The 11,843-nt window shown below is 42.5% G+C and overlaps 2 protein-coding genes across 2 annotated transcripts; one reads left to right on the forward strand and one right to left on the reverse strand.

Moving 5' to 3' along the window:
- Positions 1–85: 85 nt before the first annotated feature.
- On the forward strand, positions 86–5,321 carry MELLADRAFT_46050 (uncharacterized protein; the record flags this gene model as incomplete). The annotated part of the gene is made up of 17 exons (XM_007418269.1): positions 86–142; positions 295–356; positions 423–546; positions 624–722; positions 794–906; positions 970–1,094; positions 1,181–2,142; positions 2,223–3,079; positions 3,152–3,395; positions 3,466–3,542; positions 3,612–3,705; positions 3,776–4,108; positions 4,186–4,273; positions 4,348–4,450; positions 4,531–4,618; positions 4,703–4,936; positions 5,063–5,321. 16 exons carry the CDS (start codon positions 298–300, stop codon positions 5,075–5,077), a joined length of 3,615 nt encoding a protein of 1,204 aa, XP_007418331.1.
- A 483-nt stretch (positions 5,322–5,804) lies between these two features.
- On the reverse strand, positions 5,805–6,192 carry MELLADRAFT_95715 (uncharacterized protein; the record flags this gene model as incomplete). The annotated part of the gene is made up of 3 exons (XM_007418288.1): positions 5,805–5,891; positions 5,959–6,062; positions 6,129–6,192. The coding sequence occupies 3 exons, from the start codon at positions 6,190–6,192 to the stop codon at positions 5,805–5,807; spliced, it is 255 nt and encodes an 84-aa protein (XP_007418350.1).
- Between the last annotated feature and the right edge of the window lie 5,651 nt (positions 6,193–11,843).

An 11,843-nucleotide genomic window follows, 5' to 3' on the forward strand; every position in this document is an offset into this window, starting at 1 on the left:
GTTTATCTCTGTAGTGTGATGAAAGTCGCTGACCCAATCTGGCTTGAAGTCACCATCATCACCTTACTCCCTGAAAGAGGCGCACGATCGCTAGCTAAGATACAATCAAGTTGAACTTCAAATCTAACATCCTTCATTATCTGTTAGTGATCTTGATTTCTTTGAAGGCAGTCATTATGCAATTGTCAGATAGCTAACATCTTGATCATGATTTCGAATCACTTTCTGAACCAAAACCCATTGGGCTCATTGCCACCTGGTATCACACTGGGTTTGATTTCGGTTACCGTTCAGACCATGGCGGGCGGTGACCTACAACCGGGTTCGAAAGATGCCTTCGCACTGAATACTCCAATGTAAGTTTACTTATCATCCAGTGTGCCACAATTTGATTGCTGATCTTTTGTCCATCTCGTCTCCAGACCATCTATGCCTGGCACGCCAGGAGGAACCATGGGACACCATACGCCCAACGTTCAATCTATCCGACGTCATACTGCTGGTCATCGTGGTCCACTTCAGAAGATTTTGGTGGCAAACAGAGGTGTCAGTGGAATGCTCTTATCTCGAGCCAAATTCCCGCCAAGTGTGATTGGAGCTGATCGAAGGTTTGATCATCACAGGAAATTGCATGTCGTGTCTTTAGAACGGCCCACGAACTTGCCATGCACACTGTTGCTATCTATTCCCATGAAGACCGAATGAGCGCTCATCGCCACAAGGTCAAAACTATTGATCACCTCCCTCTTGTTTGATAAACACAAAAGACTCAATGCGTTTTAATTCCTCTCAGGCCGATGAAGCTTACATGGTCGGAAAAGGTCTCACCCCGGTTGGTGCTTACCTTGCACAGGACGATATCATTAAATTAGCCCTCGAACATGGTGTAGACATGATTCACCCTGGGTGGGTGTTTCCTTGCTTTTCATAAATCTATAACCAGAGTCTGACTGTCTTACCTCGATTCAGATACGGGTTCTTGGCTGAAAATGCCGAATTCGCCAAAAAGGTAGAAGAGGCTGGATTGGCTTTCATTGGTCCACAACCCGAGGTAATCGACGGGCTGGGTGACAAGGTGAAAGCTAGGACTCTTGGTGATTCGATTTCCCTATCCCATCTTTGAATTCACTGAGATAAAATGGATAGCATCGCTTAATCCGCCTTACTCTTTGTTGATTAGCCATGAAGTGCGGTGTTCCAGTCGTACCTGGGACTGAAGGCGCGATTGCTAGTTATGACTTGGCAGATGCCTTCATCAAGGAGCATGGATTTCCCGTCATCATCAAGGCAGCCATGGGGGGTGGAGGACGAGGTATGCGGGTGGTACGTGCCGCAGAAGAATTCAAGGAATCTTTCGAGCGAGCTGTTTCAGAAGCGAAGGCGGCGTTCGGAGATGGGACGGTCTTTATTGAGCGTTTCCTAGACAAACCTCGTCATATCGAAGTACAACTCTTAGGGGATAGCGCTGGAAATGTGATCCATCTTTTCGAACGTGATTGCTCGGTTCAACGTCGTCACCAAAAGGTCGTTGAGCTTGCTCCTGCTTCGGAGTTGACCGACGAAGTGCGCTCGAAGATTTTGGAGGATGCGAAGAAGTTAGCATCAGCTGTGAATTACCGTAACGCGGGGACTGCCGAGTTCCTTGTCGATCAACAGGGTCGTCACCATTTCATCGAGATTAACCCTCGTATTCAAGTGGAGCATACTATCACCGAAGAAATCACTGGAATCGATATTGTTGCAGCTCAAATCCAAATTGCAGCTGGTGCTACCCTTGCCGATTTAGGTCTCACTCAAGATGTGATTACGAAGCGTGGATATGCTATTCAGTGCCGTGTGACCACTGAAGACCCAGCGGCAGGTTTCCAACCAGACACCGGCAAGATCGAAGTCTACCGCTCAGCCGGAGGTAACGGTGTCCGACTGGATGCTTCCTCCGGTTTCGCGGGGGCTCAAATCACCCCTCACTATGATAGTTTATTAACCAAAGTCACAGTTCGAGGTGCTACTTTTGAGATTGCTCGTAGAAAAATGTTGAGAGCTTTGGTCGAGTTCCGAATCCGAGGTGTGAAGACCAACATTCCGTTCTTGTTCAGGGTCTTATCACATGAGACCTTTGTAGCGTGTCAAACGTGGACAACGGTCAGTGTTGAATAATCTTATCTTCAAACCCACTGGGCTTGTATACTGACCCTCACTTTTTGCTCTTTCAATTGATTAAGTTCATTGATGATACACCAGCATTGTTCCACTTGATCAGCAGTCAAAACCGAGCTCAAAAGCTTCTCGGGTATCTCGGTGACCTTGTCGTTAACGGAAGTAGCATCAAGGGCCAACAAGGTGAACCTGGATTGAAGGAAGAAATTGTCATCCCACAGTTTGCCCACCGAACCGATCCCGAAAAACCTCTCGATGTGACTCAGCCAAGTCAATTTGGCTGGAGAGAAATCCTCAAGACTCAAGGTCCTGCTGCATTTGCCAAGGCAGTGCGTGATTACAAAGGATGTCTGATCATGGACACCACTTGGCGAGACGCTCATCAATCTCTTCTAGCTACCCGTCTTCGAACCATCGATATTCTCAACATTGCTCGTGAAACTAGTCATGCTCTAGCCAACGCTTACTCGCTTGAATGTTGGGGAGGTGCAACTTTCGATGTAGCAATGCGATTCCTCTATGAAGATCCATGGGAACGACTTCGAAAGATTCGTAAACTAGTACCTAACATTCCTCTCCAAGCTTTGATAAGAGGAGCGAACGCGGTGGGTTATACTTCTTACCCGGACAATGCCATCTACGAGTTTTCGAAAAAGGCTGTCGAGAATGGACTAGATATTTTTAGAGTCTTTGATTCTTTGAATTATCTTGACAATATGAAACTCGGTATTGATGCTGCCAAACGAGCTGGAGGAGTGGTTGAAGCTACAATTTGTTACACGGGAGATGTAGCTGATCCAAAGAAGACAAAATACACTTTAGATTATTATATGAAATTTGCAGCTGAATTGGTTGCTGAGGGTATTCACGTGCTTGCGATCAAGGATATGGCAGGCTTATTGACCCCTCGAGCTGCAAAGATGTTCGTACAATTTCCTTGAAGTGCAGGTACCTTGAGAAGGCTGATTCGGTTTGATTCTCCACAAATCGTTAGTCTGATTGGTAACTTGCGAGAAAAATACCCAGATTTACCTATCCACGTTCACTCTCACGATACTGCCGGGATCTCCCTGGCGACGATGCTGCAATGCGCTGAATCAGGTGCCGATGTCGTTGATTGTGCAATCGACAGCATGTCTGGAATGACCTCCCAATGTGCTATGGGCGCTTTGTGCGCTGCGCTTGAGCAAAACGGTCTCGGGACTGGAATCTGCTACGACGACGTCCAAGCTTTGAATGTATGTGTTCCAAGTTTAAAATTCAAATTCTTGAACCTGTTCACTGATAAAAGGGGACCTGTCTCGACAGCTCTACTGGTCTCAATGCCGAATGCTTTACAGCTGTTTCGATGCTAACGTAAAAGCTAGTGACTCGGGTGTTTATGAGTTGAGTATCTGATCTGGGTAAAGCTGATCTTATGCGAAACTTACAACGCTTCCTCTATGTGATTGTAGGCATGAGATGCCCGGTGGGCAATACACTAACCTCATGTTCCAAAGCCAACAACTTGGTCTTGGTACACAATGGGCTGCGGTGAAGAAAGCTTATGTACGCGGTTTCCTGCTCGATCACGCCATTGCCTCGCTGACTTGGCTATCTCACTTCCGGTTGCTCATAGATTGAAGCCAATCAACTATGTGGTGATATTGTAAAGGTAACCCCTTCATCAAAAGTTGTGGGAGACTTTGCTCAGTTCTTGGTGTCCAACAAGCTCTCTAAGGCTGATGTCGAAGCACGAGCCGATAAACTTGACTTCCCTAACTCGGTGGTTGAATTTTTCCAAGGATATCTCGGTCAACCTGTGGGTGGATTCCCAGAGCCGCTACGTAGTCAAATCATTCGTGATAAACCTAGAATTGAGGGTCGTCCGGGTATCAGTATGGCACCATATAATTTCGATAAGACCAGAAAGGATCTTCAAGAGAAATTTGGAAAGAGTATTACCTCAACAGTTCGTTGTCTTTTTCAGACCTGATGATGAAATCCAATTTCTGCAAATGCCGATTGACTTTTTGGCACCTTTTATAGGACGTTCTCTCTTATTGCATGTACCCCAAAGTGTATGAAGAATTTAAAGAATTTTTGACCAAGTACGGTGACTTGTCAATTCTACCTAGTGCGTACATTTTCAATTTGATTTGAAATTCTTAACGTGATGAAGCTGAGCTGACATGGAGATGATAAATACAGCAAGATACTTCTTAGCTAAACCTGAAGTGGGTGAAGAGCTACATATCTCGATCGAGCAAGGAAAGACTTTGATCGTGAAACTATTGGCTTCGGGGCCGGTCAAGTTCGTCCTTTTCGTGAAGTTGAACGCGAAGGGAACTTTGCTGACTTTTTACCACTTATTTCTCAATCTTGTGACTACAGCCCTGAGACTGGAGTAAGGGAAGTATTCTTTGAATTGAACGGTGAGACTCGAGCTGTACAAGTCGAAGATCGTAACGCGGCTGTAGAAGTGAGTTTTTTACCACCTTGCTCGTTTACTTCGCCAAGTGCTATCTCTGAGTAATTGATGATGATTGATGCTTTGAATTATCAGACGGCGCATCGGGAAAAAGCAACATCAGACCCAGGTTCAGTTGGATCACCAATGGCAGGTGTGGTTGTAGAGATTCGAGTTCAAGAAGGACACGAAGTGAAGGCTGGTGATCCAATTTGTATCATGTCAGCTATGAAGATGGAACAGAATGTTACAGCGCCTGTGGGTGGTAAAGTTTCAAGAGTTGCCGTTGGACCTGGTGATAGTCTTGGATCTGGTGATTTGATTGTAGAGGTGAGCGTTTGTTGTGTTGAATATCTTGGCAAATCTCTTTCGGTTTCTATATCCTCAATTATTTCGCAAGGTGTAGGTTTACTGATGATCTCTCTTATTCCTCCTTTGTGATGTCATCGAAAACAGATCAAACATAGCTAGAATACGAATTCCGCTAGGTAACAAAAATGTTAAAAAGCTTGATACCAAGAATTTGAATTGCTTATTATCATGAATACAAGACGAAGTATATCAGTACAAAGAAAGTAACTGCAAAATAGTTTGCAAGTATATCCAGAAAAAAATGTGTGCGATGTGAAATTATCAGATTTATCGATTGTAAAGTAGCACTTGAAGAAACAAGATGTGTTTTGTGAGAATTATAGTCAAGTTTGTTGTGTCATTTAAAATTTTCAACATCAATGTCGATGGCTTGAATGGCTCTGAGTCTTAAGATGTAGCTTGATAGCAACATTGGCAAAATCAGGTCGAAATAGTTTGTTCGTACTTCCAGGTAGTCGCTCATTTTTTATTTTGAAGCTCAGCAGGGGCGAGGTTGAAGTGGGGTTCATTTGAAGAAACATGAGTGAGGCCCCTCAAGCCCACCTGCAACAAGGGAATTGGCATTCTGGGTATGATGCAATATGTAGTACAAATAAATACAGACAGGTCTCCCTAAACATATCAAGCCCTATCCAGCCTCTGCATGTTACCTCCAAAGATGAAAAATTACTCGCGCGTTCAAACTATCCATCCGAAAAATCTCAAATACTTGACCTGTTCGAGGACCTACAATCAACATACTGTTCCGAATCAACATCCTACACTCTGACATCGAGATGAAGAAATATTGGAGTTTCCTGACAGGAAAAAAATCCGAAAAATGTTTTCAAACCATTCCACCTTCTATATCATCAGGACCTCGAGTTTTAGCAGACCGAGCTTCAGCTTCTCTACGCAATTCACGTACGACAGTCTAAATCTCAAATATGTATAATGAGTACACTCCTTTCGGTAATTCAAAGTAAGATATATTGACGTACAGCTAATGCTAAAGGATTTGTTCCATCTTCTACCATACTAATACAAAGAGCCAAAGTTTGTCTATCCAATCCTGTTCCCAATAACACGCTGAGATCGTAAAGAACTACAAAATCGATGTTACATAAGCAGAGCTGATCGTCGTTATCTTGTAAGATAGCTTGTGACAGACCATCCATTGCTTCACGAGAAGCTTTGACAATGCCCTCTTCGTTCAAGTTGTTGGAACTGGCCATGTCAAATTCGTGCAATTCGTTCCAGAGTTGTGGTCTTGTGTGAGAAAGCCGTTTGAGTTGTGGAACCTGATGAAACACCAAAGCTCTGAGCCGAAGAGAAGGTCCGACCCGATTGCAGAGCCCCGAAGGCTGACTCGATCCGGTACCATATATTTTCTGCCACTTAATGGTGTTCAAACTTTGAAAATTGATTTGTGCAAGTTTTGTGCAAGTTCTGTGCAAGATATAAATAGACCTTGCACGGATCTTGCATGGTTTGGAACGCAATAACTCAGGTTGTCAAAAAAATCAATGTGCAAGATTAGTGCAAAAAATCTTGCCGGATCTTGCACGTTGGTCTTGCACAGTTCTTGCACGGGTTTGACACCATAATTAAATTCGAATTTTAATCTGCTTTAAGGTAGTAAAAAAAACTTTATTATTATTATTTTCTGAACTCCAACATAAAATGGGTAGTACAGCTACAGCCAATTTGAGAGAGATTGCACTTTTTTTAAAAAAGAATCTGCTGCAGCAAACAAAACTGGCACAAATCAAGGATTGTGGGTTTTATGAGTCATGATCATGAGCAGTATAGTGGGTTATGTCAAAACTGTGGTAACCATAAGTTTTGGCCCAAAGTCTATAGCCGGCCACAAATCTAGATTTATTGAGAAACCAAATACAATTCCAAAAGACTTCTTTACACGCTCATTCTGAATGTGATTTCTCATCCCAATTGAAGACATTTTTTTTCAAATTTTCACTATAGAAATTTAGGCCCTGTTTGGCTGGAAACCAAAAACGGTTTTTGGCCAAAAAACCCACCAAAGCCAAAAACTCTTTTTGGTCAAATACACTTTTTGATTTTGGTCAAAAACGCCGGCATTCGGCAACTTTATTTGACCAAAAACAAAAAGTGTATTTGATCAAAAATTCATCAATTTTGAAAAACAGCCTCAAGGCTGTTTTTCAGTCCAAAAACTCTTTTTGCCCCTTGCCTCAACCTGCCTCAACCTGTCAATCAATTTCAATCTCTCTCTCACCCTCTCTCTCTAACCATGCCCTTTTATGTTGTTCACACCCTCACATTTGCTCAGCCTTCTTCCTCTCTCTCTCTACATACTCCCTGTGCTAAAGTTACAAAAAAGTTGAAATTGCTAGGGATTGAATTGAAGCACGAGGACAATGCTCCATGATGATCAAACCACGTGATGTGAAGTGTCAACAAACGGAACGTTGATGGAACAATGATTTTGGTGTTCAATGACCGTGATGGATGGATGGATGGAATTAAAAATGGATTGGTTGATTTTCAAGTTTTGATCAATCAAGTTTCAATCGAAAAAGTCTTTTCATTTCATCTTTACCAAACAGTCAAACGGTGATCAATGGTGAACAATGATCAAGATGATTATTTGTTGACCTTTTTGGTCGACTGTTTGGTAATCTAAAAAGCTGAAATTTGAGTTTCTCTATCTGCCCCTTTTTCAAGGGGCAAAAAAGGGGCAGATTGAATTTTCATTTTTGTGCAACAAATTTTTGGAAATCCAGCCAAACGGGCCCTTAGATTTTTCACTGAATTTTACAGACTCGCAGGGTCAAAGGGGTGGAGCTACTGATTTGGAGTTACCACTGTCTTGACGCAAGCAACCATAGACTCACTCTTGATTGGACTCCCAGTGAACATTAGGCCTTGGTCATCACTTTACACAGCTGGCTTATTGAGGTTAGTAGGGTAAGCTATTACTATTATCATTACACTGCCTGCTTCCTACGTGGAGGGCAAGTGATTGATACTATCATCATAATAATGACAAAAGTTCCAAAAAGTGAAAAAAAATTACTGCATCCAAAAGTCACCCCACACTTTTCTTTGACAAGAAGGCTGCATTTCTAAGGAATACTAGTCCACTCAGTTGTATAGTTTAGTCAGTGTTGTATGTAATTATGCTGATAAGCACTTTTTGTTAAAAAAATGAGGTTAGTAGCTTGAAGTTTGAGGCAGATTGATCAAGATTGGCAAGTGAAGAAGGATGAAGATGAATGATTGCGGGGAAATCCGCCTTAGTGTTTGATGCATATCTGCATACTAGCCAAATCCAACATCATTCAGAAACTGATTAATGGGTTTGGAATGGTTTTAGGCAACACATTTTCAAAAAAAAACATTGTCACATTGGCTGTATTACATTGTATGTTGGACCACAAAGAAAAATAAAAAAAGTTCAGACTTCAGTTTTTGGTAAGCTCAACTCAGCCCTTCTTTGGACACACCACATCCACTCTCAAAGAGTGGCTTAGGGGTTATAGCCCAACCTTGGCCTGAGACCAGCAGGAATTTCAAGCAGCTTTACTTGAAATCCCTTTTTGAGGGCTCTAAATGTTGTAAAAACCTGTGATAATTTCTGAACCTCTTCTTCAAGCTCTTCTGCTTCTCCTTCACCATGTAAATATCATTGTAGCATGTTGACGTGCACACACGCAGGTCTTTCCTTAGACCTGCTCAAGACCCATCAAAGAGGTACCATAACAGGTGCATCTTCCCCTTATCAAATGTGATGTTGAAAGTCAGTTGACCCCAGATGAAGACAAAGGATTCTGTAAGTCCTATAAGTAAACCACTATTCACAAAGGGTGCTCCACAACAATTTCAGTCTCAATCCAACCAAAATAATTTCAGATATGTTTCAAAACTCTTTGTGTGTGCATGTCAACATGCTACAAGGATATTTACATGCTGCTTGTCCTGTTGTTACCCTGTCACCACTTGTAGATTGTGGGGTAATTGCATTACATGGCCACATTGGAAGAAGGGCTCAGTTAAGCTTAAGTTCTTGACCAGACTTGACTTGGGAAAACCCATATTTTCAATTTTTCAGTAGTGAATTCTGATCTTTGATCTTCCTCATGCCAGTTAATTTTTTTTCTCAAGGTCCAAGATAAAATGGAGTGGTACACCACTGGAGGGTCTGGACCGCCTCTAGTCGGGCAGGACCGGCTGTTGTAAGGCCACCCATGACTGCAGAGGGATGGGCAGCCTTTGGGTAGACCATAGAATTTTGGAATGAGGACCACCTTTGGCCACTGCCATACTACGGCCTTGAGCTGATCATTGGATCATACGAAAGCGGTCTGGTGGCGGCCCACTTGTGATTTTGTAGGCACACAAAAAAGCCGCCACTGGTAGCCACACACAATTTGACGTGCAGCTACAAGGGGCGGCGTGGAATATGAGATACCAGTGGGACCTCGCAGACATAGTATGGAGAAGTTAGGCAGGCTAATGCATAGGTGGTTTGATTGTCATTCTCATTGGGGAGATAGCACACGGTCAGTTTGAATTTGTCTGGGATAAACATAAATTGAGCACAGAAGTTTTTGCATAAACAATAGTAAGAAGGGGATGAGAATTTGAGAGCGGGTTGTTCTTGTCTTGAATGGGTGTGATGTTCTCTAACCGATCAACAGTGAACTAATCATCCAATCCATCCTTCCATTCCAAAAATGTCACCCTTTTCAATCATACAGTGTTCTTCAGCAAGGAAAGCTGCTGCAAGTTGCGCAAAATCAGATTTGATCAGACCTCCTAGCACAGACATCGCTCAACGACAATCATCTGGGACCAATAGACATCAATCAGGACCCACTCATTCAAGATCACCTCTTCAAATACCAAGAGCTTACCACATTATTTGATCAATACTAATACAAATACTAAAAGTAGTAGATCAGGTCAAAGACCTGTTGTATGTAAATTGGATGAACATCAGAATCATCAGATTGTGCTGATTATCAAAAACAAGAATCAAATTGGAAAGTGAAATTTGGAGATCCTCATGCAACCCCTATTGGTCATCAAAGGTTTGCCCGTCAAAAGCGGAACAGTCATCTTCATATATAATGTTGTAAAATCTGCTTGCAAGGGTGACTTCAGTAGGTGGTTGAACATGCTGAGCAGACAATGGCGTAACTTACGAGGCGGTATATGTTAAGATACTGACCTCTTACGAGTTAACTATCTTCATTGTTAGTCAAAGATCATTTTCCAAATTGAGGTTGTGAGGAGGTGAATTAGAAGTTGTATGAGTTGATTTGGAAGGCGTGCTGTGTTGTGTTCCTTTAGTGTAAGAAGTCGACCAAAGGGGTTAGATTGAGGTTGTATTTTGGTTGAGCTACTTGACAAATTGGGAAGATGAAATCAAGGGATGATGGAAAAATTCTTACGGGTTATCTGCTCTCATTTTGTGTTTTGCTTTCCCCTCTTTTCTGATTCTTTTCCTGTCGAAAAGAATCAGTGAGTCATTTTCTATTAGCTTTTCTTCTGCTATCTTTTTCTCTTCTAAACTACCTTTACTAACATCACAACTCTCGACCTAGAATTAAATTGTTATTTTTGTTTTATCTAATACCTTCTACGTGTGCTCTTCACGATCCCTTTCGAGCTCGCAGGTAGTTAAAACAAACTCTTCTTACTTTCTCTTTTCTCAATATTGTATTAATCTTTTTCTGTGATTGTTTAACTTGTGTTTTTGTTAGGTCAGTGCTTGATATTGTCGTAGACTTGCTTGTTCAGCTGTAGTCTTACACAGAATCCTGTGCCCTCAGGTTTTCATTTAGTACTACACTTGAATCTTAGCGGTCTGTTCAGACATCGATTCTTTGGAATCTCAAGACAACTTCTCCATCAAGAATTTATAGTATATTCATGCCCTCGGCGACGTAGCTTGTTGGGGTGCAAGCTGCGGTTGACCGTGAAAAAAGCCAAGGTAAAGAAAAAGAGTTGAAAGAAATTTACCTTGAGATATAGTCCGTGAGCAATTGTTGGGCTGATTTACCTTGTTTGTTTTCAAACTGGACACGTCATTGGAAGTGGACTTGAGTTGGGGAAGGTTGTTTTGATGTTGTTGGTCGGGGGGTGTGATGATTGGTACAAGGTTGAGTCACTGGTATCATCAAACATGACCTAACCCAGTGAGTTCAACATGGTGGGAGTTGGGAGTGATTGGTTGAAGACTGGTCTTCTGGCTATCTACAATTGGTGATTAGGGGGTCTGCTGCCATTCTGGTCTATTGGTGGCCGCATGGCCGCAGATAATGGACCTCATCATGGATGGTCTAGAGGTCGCGAATTGGCGGCTGAGAGCCCCGTCTGCGGTCCAAAATGGGACCCGACGAGTCTCGGACCACGGCTGACTAATTTTGGGCACAGGACCCCCCCATGGTTTAGTAATGGTTTTCTACAGTGGCTCTAGACCTCACTCAAGCCTTGGGTCACTGGCAAGATACTTAGTTAAGTTTGCTCTAAAGTGCCACTTGAGTCAAATCCTCAATATGACAAATTTTTATCCAAAACCTGCTTTCAAAGCCCTGTTGAAACTTGAGCCTGTTCAACCCTGGCCCATTCTGTCAAGCCACAGGGTCAACCTCTTTTTTATAGACTCATCAAGTTGTCATCCCTTTCAAAATAAAATCAGCATCTTCACTGGACTCTCATTCCAGCTTCTCACATCCACATTTTAAATACAGATGAGCTCTTCAGTGTCTTTCTCATAACTTGACTTTCAATTCCAACTTCAAAGCAATATATTTGAATCCCAGAAGCCTAAAACCTCTGTAAGAGCACCCACTATGGGTGCGTTAAACGAGGTGATTTAGCGTTACCGTAACGC

Source organism: Melampsora larici-populina (assembly GCF_000204055.1).
Source record: "Melampsora larici-populina 98AG31 unplaced genomic scaffold MELLAscaffold_88, whole genome shotgun sequence".
NCBI classification, from domain to species: Eukaryota; Fungi; Basidiomycota; class Pucciniomycetes; order Pucciniales; family Melampsoraceae; genus Melampsora; species Melampsora laricis-populina.